The 7,168-nt window shown below is 31.9% G+C and overlaps 1 protein-coding gene across 1 annotated transcript; it reads left to right on the forward strand.

The window, feature by feature from the left end:
- Positions 1–4,758: 4,758 nt before the first annotated feature.
- LOC131855961 (uncharacterized) lies at positions 4,759–6,955 on the forward strand. Its single transcript, XM_059217609.1, has 3 exons — positions 4,759–4,993; positions 5,075–6,549; positions 6,656–6,955. Exons 1-3 carry the CDS (start codon positions 4,759–4,761, stop codon positions 6,953–6,955), a joined length of 2,010 nt encoding a protein of 669 aa, XP_059073592.1.
- The last annotated feature ends 213 nt before the right edge of the window (positions 6,956–7,168 follow it).

The following is a 7,168-nucleotide window of genomic DNA, read 5'->3' on the forward strand; positions in this document are numbered from 1 at the left end:
CCAAATGAAGGGTTGGCTCCCTTGATGAATCACCTAAAACTAACTTGAATGGAAAAGGTTTAGAAAGCTATCTTTGAAACTGAAATCTATTTGCTAACAAGAGATGATACACCTAAGGTTTTGATTATATTCGTTGTCCTAAAACTATAATCCACTTCAGAAGAGTTAGATTTTTTTCACAATTCAATTTATATCACAAAGTTCATAAACATTTCACATGAAGGTTCGAAGTTTCAATATTTATAGAAGGAAAAATGGGTTTTCACAAATACAATGGATTGAAAACTTGATAAACACAACATGCAACCTAAGATGAATATGAAATCTTCTTGTTCTAGAAAGCATTAATGAGACAAAACAAAGGATTTAATGAAAATCACAATGTTTCAATGAAATCATTCATATGACAATAAGAACACAAGAAATTATTGAAGAGGAATCTGCTCTTTCCTATTGAATACTAAAAAATAATTGTTATTACAATGCTTGAAAACTGAATAAAAATGAGCTACAAAGCTTTCAATCTTGCTGAAGATGCAAGTAGAAAGAAAGAACTGCTTAGAAAAGAAGAGAAGAAAAGTCTTATAGGGGAAGTCTTGAGAAGAAGTGAAGATGAACTGTTGTGCCTTTAAGAACTGAAGGTGAGATGGGTGCTTCCACTTTGTTTTTAACCTTGCATGTAAAGTCCTTTGGGGTCAAATTTTCTTGAAAAGCATGCATAAAAGGCTTTTTAACTCATGCAAATTGATTGTTAATCGCTGCAAAAGAAGACTCAAGTGACTATTAATCCATGTGGGGACTCAAGTTGATGTAGAACTACTTGTATCTGCCTCTAAGACTGCTCAAACTAGGCCTCAAAGTGTTGCAAGAATTAAAACTTCATCCTTTACCATCTCAACTAGCCCTTGTACTAATCTACATGATTTCAACTGATTGTATAATTGATTTGACTGATTCTAAAGTTGCTCTTCAATTCTTGTTCATTTCATGTGCCATACTAGTTTGAGATTCATACCCTTACCCTATCGTATCATGACATTGATTAGTTAGTCCTTAATCTAATCTACTGTTACAGTCCTCTCATATTTCAACATGATGCTCATTTGATGTTTGAAAAAGTTTACGTTTTAACACAAACCCTCAATGCATGAAGTTGACCCCCAAAACTGTCTCTTTTACATATCATTGTGTTCTTTGAAAAGAGCTTCTTTAGGTCTGTAAAAAACTCAGTTTCTGAATTCTCTTGAATTCTAGGCTTTTCTATGACTGTAGCCCTTCAAATTCTCAATTATTGACAAGCTTTTGACTGCCACAAGACTACAGTGACCGTATTTTCTACCCTTTTTGTACCTAGACTGTATTATCTCTTAGATCAAGGTTTATCAATATGGAATGTATTTTACTCATGGTGATGGCATTCTCCTCTGTATTGAATATTTTAGTATCAAAGCCTCTGTGTCAAAATGAATACTTATTTAGGACTGTTAAAATGTCATTGTGGCAAAGGTCTTCGATGACTACTAATACACTTTGATCATTTGACGATGACATACTCTCAATGCTTTCTTTTGCTCACTGTGACTATGTTATGGGACTAAGAATAAATTATTGTTGATTGTCTTATATTGTGTATGATTGTAGCATATTAGGCTTATGTCTCTATCATCTTGTGCTCGTGTATTATCCTCTTTTGCTACTCCTTGGACAGTGTTATTGTCCTTGCAAACCCTACTTTCTTGAATCTTCCATGATGCTCTCTGTTTTTACTGTCAAAGGACCTAAGGTCTTCTATCATTAGTGACTGTCATAAAGCATCCATTGATATCATACTTTTTCTCTATCACTGTACTTGTCTCCAAAGAAACACATATGTCACTGTACTTCCATTGTTTTGAATGGTTGAGGAAAGATTTGTCTTGTTTATTTACAACTATTACAAAACATAATTTTAAAGGTTCACCTCATGTTCTGTATCTGAGACCAGTCACTATCTTAGATCTTTAACCTTGTAGCATGCTTCATTGATTATGGTATCTTCTATCTAAAATGATGGCATGACTGTGTGCATTGCTTAGACTATCCTTGCACTATTCCTTGATAACAATTTCTTGTTTTGTCATTGTCTTATTTATATCTTAATTCTTGTTACTGTTCATTCACCCTTAGCTGCTAGACCTACTAAAGCTCTAGGTCTGCTTTGAACTGTCATGCTATTATCAAATCTTTATTCATAAACATTGGCACTGTGAATCTCATAGTTGCATCATATAAGAGTGTTGTAAAACATTGCTCGTACTATCTTTGAAGATAATACCACCTTGCCACAGTCTTACATTTCTTTTGTTTATAAATGATTTCACTTATAGGAACTTCTATCTTCATTTTGATGACTCTATCTCATTGAGACTCTTGATGATTTTGTGCTTCCATATTCTCATTATGTGTGATTCCACGGGTGCTTGTTGTTGGTCATAGGATTATCATGTCATTCTTTATGACTATTCCTTACTGTGCTTGTCATTTTTGTGATTCTGGCTGCTATTGAAGAAGCTCTTTCTCTTTAATTCCTGAGGTCTTTGCTTTGAATTTTTTGCACATTCTAGTCACCATTGATATAACCTTTTGGCTGTGATCTCCTTGTAAAATGAAACCCTTTGTGATAAAGAACTAGGCTGCTCTGAAGACTACGTTCTTTTCTCTGTTTTGAAGGCTATCTTCTCTACAATATTTAGGCTCTTATGACTGCAAATGACTGCCTTCATGAATGCCCATGTGCACTGTGTTCTTATTTATCAATGATCTTTTAAGTGCAGGTCTGAGAGTACTTCTTCCCATTATCTATCAATTCTAAACTTTTGTTAGGACTATTATGCAAAATCTTTGTGTGTGGACAGTGATTCCTACTCTTAATGACTGTGTTTGCTGCACTTGATAGGGATTGTCTCATCACTGTTTGGACTGCTTTGCATTGTCTTTATATTCTTCATGTGACTGTGACTGTATTTTGGTATCCTTCTATTTGATATATATAGCTTTGCTTGCTCAAACTGATATATGTGTCTTCCTGATGTTGGAATCTCTATCTTAAGAATGAAGAATCACGCTTTGACAGTGACTTCTTTGGGGCTACACACTCTTCCTATCTCCCTTCAAGAGATAAATATAAGCATATACATTGTCATGACTACTCTGTCTTTAGAATGGCATGCTATGGTCTTCTTTACTATTATGGCTATCTTAACTTGATTGGAATCATCTGTAACTGCTTGTTATCTTTGCATGGTATGAAAGCATCATTATTTTCTAACATTTTGATCAATGCAAAAGAGGCCAACAATATACTCTATTTGTGACAGTCACATATCAATATCTTAAGGACATTAAAATTACATATTCAATGCCTTTGAACTATCCCATGCCTTGTTGCAGATTTGATGCCTCCTAAGACTGCTCTTGGAACTACAGATCTTAGTGCAGTGAGGTCTATGAAGATATCATGCTTAGTTGCCAGAAACGCGACGGTCTCCCGTCGTTTCGCGTTTCAACGGGAGAAACGCGTTTCGCGTCTCTAACGGCCGAAACTGCAGCGTTTGTAATACGTTTTCCATTGTTTTGATTTGTCAGTCAAATAATTGTTTTCCATTATAAGCGGGGTAAAGTAATTGTTTTTAAAGTAAAGTAAATGTTTTAAATGGTAAAGTAATTGTTTTTAACAGGTTTTTATAGTAAAGTAAATGTTTTAAACAGATTTGACAGTAAAGTAATTGTTTTTTATTGATTTAACATTGACACACTGATTTTTTTTGGCATGTGAAATTGCATGTTTCATGGCTTAACTTTAGATTAACTAGTAGATGTAGATTATAGTTTTCTATGTCATGTTAGTTACATTAAATATATAACTTTAACTAACATTAATTATACAGCCCTATGCAAAATATTTCAATATAATTATCTACAATTCATGCAATGCAATATCTAGATAATTTATCTCCTAATATAAATATCTACTGTTCATGCAATGTAATATCTTAATATAATTTATGTTTATCTTTCACTAATGTTTCAGAATATCAAGGTGAATTTGATTATATTTAGTTTTTAACATTAATTTAGATTTTTTTTTGAAATTTTTAGAAAAAGTTTGTGCTATATAAACTATTTAATGATTTAAATATTTTTTTTTTAAATTAACATTTATTTATAAAATTATTTTTTGATTAAAATTAGTTTTATTATTTAAAATTTTAAAATTTTAAAATTAATTTTAATTTTATTTATTTATGTTTTAATAAAATATATAATTTTTATTAAATAATTTATAATATTGATAATTTTATAAGTAAAATAAATTTAATATTTTTTTTGGAATATATAAGCTTTTATATTATTATTTTAGATTTTTAATTATAAGTTATATTTAAAATTAAAATATAAAAAATATTTTTTTTTATTTTTTATTTTTTAAAATATGTAGATAACTATGAGTAATTTTTTTTTATATGTATAGTTGAAGCTACTAAATATAAGTATATCTATATATAGTTTCTTAAAATTTCTTATAAAAGGATTGAAACAAAGATTATAATTCACAAATTGATTGAAATATTTTCAAGAAGAGAGTTAAGTTTTGGTGTTGCGAATCAGGTGTGTTATTTTCTTCCTTCCATTAGTTTATCAATCTTGTTTTTATTGCTATAAAATAAATATTAGAATTTGAATTGATTTGTTATACTTGTAAACAGAATTTGAGGAAAAATGGATGATGCTTCTTCAAATCCTCCCATGGTCGAATTAGAGAGTCAATCCACAAAACCCACAGAATATAACAAAGCAAAAAGGGAATTTGAGAAAAAGTTGTGGAAGCTTGTCACAATAATTGGGGATTATTCAAGAGGAAATTATGGCAGAAGTAGGCAATGGAAGTGCCTACATTGCAAGACAAACAAGTCTAGTTCAATCCAACGAGTTCGGTATCATTTGTTAGGAGTTGGTAAGAAAGAACAAATATTCATTTGTAAACATATTCCAAAAGGACAATGATCTGACTTGATTAGAGAGTTTAATTTTGTAGAGTCTTTAAAACCTACTGAGGAACAATCAAAAGATTCTCACCCAGGGATGCCACCATTTTCATCTTCTTCTACCTCCGTTCATGAATCTCAAATTGGAAGAATGTTTGATGCCATTGACAGAAAGAATGTAGATGCTGCTATTGGGAGACTTTTCTTCGGTTGTGGAATGCCATTCAACATAGCTAGGTCTCCTTTATGGAAAGAGGCTATGAGGATGGTTAATAATGCGCCTAAAGGGTATGTGCCTCCAAGCTATGAAAAACTTCGCACTATTGTTTTAGATGATGAGAAGAAACACATTGAAGAAAGGCTAACAGATGTTAGAGATAGTTGGTCATATACAGGTGTTTCTATAGTTTCAGATGGTTGGACTGACATTGCACGTAGACCATTGATTAATATTCTTGTTTGTTCACCTAAGGGTATAATGTTTATGAAATCGCATGATACTTCAGGTCATGTGAAAGATACAACATATATTGCAGGTCTTTTCCGTGAAGCAATTGAGCAGGTAGGGAGAAACAATGTTGTTCAAATTATCACTGATAATGCTGCAAACAATGCCTTGGCAGGAGACAGGATCACAAATGAATTTCCAAACATTTTTTGGACCCCATGTGTTGTTCATTGCATGAACTTGCTTCTTAAAGATCTGCATAATAGCCTTCCTTGGATTAGTGAGGTAGTTTCAAATGTAAAAAAAATACAACATTTTATTGTAAATCATTCTATGTCACATGCTATATATAGAAAACATGCTTCTTTGCAGCTACTTAGATGTGCAGAAACACGATTTGCTTCCAATTTTATCATGGTTGATAGAATTGTGAAGGTAAAACAAGCATTAAGGCAAATGGTGGTGTCCACTGAATGGGAGAGATGGAGAGATAGACCAAGTACCAATAGTCAAGCATGTGATGAAATTTTTGATCTCATAATTGGTAGTGGGTCAATTTTATTTTGGCAACGAGTAGGTGATCTTCTTATACTTTGTTGGCCTCTTATTGAAGTTCTTCGTCTTTTTGATAATGATAAACCATGCATGGGAGATGTGTTTGAGAAGCTAGATCAAATGAGAGAGAAGCTAAAAAATATATTTATTGTTGGGGCACCATCATTTGATCAAGAGACACATGATATTGTTTGGAATTGTAGTTTAGATAGATGGAGGATGCTTCATAGGCCTCTTCATTCAGTTGGATTTTTACTTAATCCAAAATGGTTTCACAAAAAACCATGGTTGGATGATGAAGTTTCGACAGGATGGAAAGCCTATCTAGGTAGAGTTTATCCAAATAGAGAGGACCGCACTAAAATCAAGGATCAATTGTCAAAATATATTGACGGAGTTGATAATTTTTCCCATAAAGATGTTCCATTTGATCGATTGAATATGGAACCCAAAGCCTTTTGGGAGAATTATCGAACAAAAACACCAGAACTCAGAAATACTGCAATTCGTGTGTTATCTCAGGTAAATTTTTGCATGTTTAGGCATATAATAGTTGAATAATAGATTTATTTTATTATTAATTTATTTTAATATGTTAATATTGTTTAATTTTGTTTTACATGAATAGGTCTCTAGTTCTTCTACATGTGAAAGAAATTGGAGTGAGTATTCCTTCATCCATTCTGTGAAGCGTAACAGGCTAGGTAGCAAAATGGCAGAGGATCTTGTGTATATACATTCAAATCTTCGTCTTTTATCTCGTGCTTCTACTGATTATAAGTCAGGGCCTCATAGGATGTGGGACTATGGTGGCTTGATGGATGATGGAAATGATGAATTGCCAATAGAAGTACTTGAAGATAATGTAGAGGAGAGTTTACTTGCAGCTGGAATGGAGATAGGTGAAGCAAGCGGAAGCATTCCTTGAACATCAAACTTTTGATGATATCTTTCAATATTTTATATTTATGTAACTGCAAACAATTATGATACTTGTATTTTCATTTTTGAACTGAAAAATCATTTCAAATTATTTAAAAGTATTTAATAATATTCTTGGTCATTATTTTATTATGTTTTGTATTTTTCAAGCTTTAACTTCATGCAATTTTATTTATGTGAAATAAAGTTTTGTACATGT

This window comes from Cryptomeria japonica, chromosome 3 (assembly GCF_030272615.1).
Source record: "Cryptomeria japonica chromosome 3, Sugi_1.0, whole genome shotgun sequence".
Taxonomy (NCBI): domain Eukaryota; kingdom Viridiplantae; phylum Streptophyta; class Pinopsida; order Cupressales; family Cupressaceae; genus Cryptomeria; species Cryptomeria japonica.

What these genes read in the sequence shown, in the direction of transcription:
- LOC131855961 (XM_059217609.1), top strand. Translation starts at nt 4,759, where the DNA reads ATGGATGATGCTTCTTCAAATCCTCCCATGGTCGAATTAGAGAGTCAA. An exon ending in GTATCATTTGTTAGGAGTTG is followed by an intron (nt 4,994 to 5,074) that starts GTAAGAAAGAAC and finishes TTAATTTTGTAG; the next exon opens with AGTCTTTAAAACCTACTGAG. An exon ending in CAATTCGTGTGTTATCTCAG is followed by an intron (nt 6,550 to 6,655) that starts GTAAATTTTTGC and finishes TTACATGAATAG; the next exon opens with GTCTCTAGTTCTTCTACATG.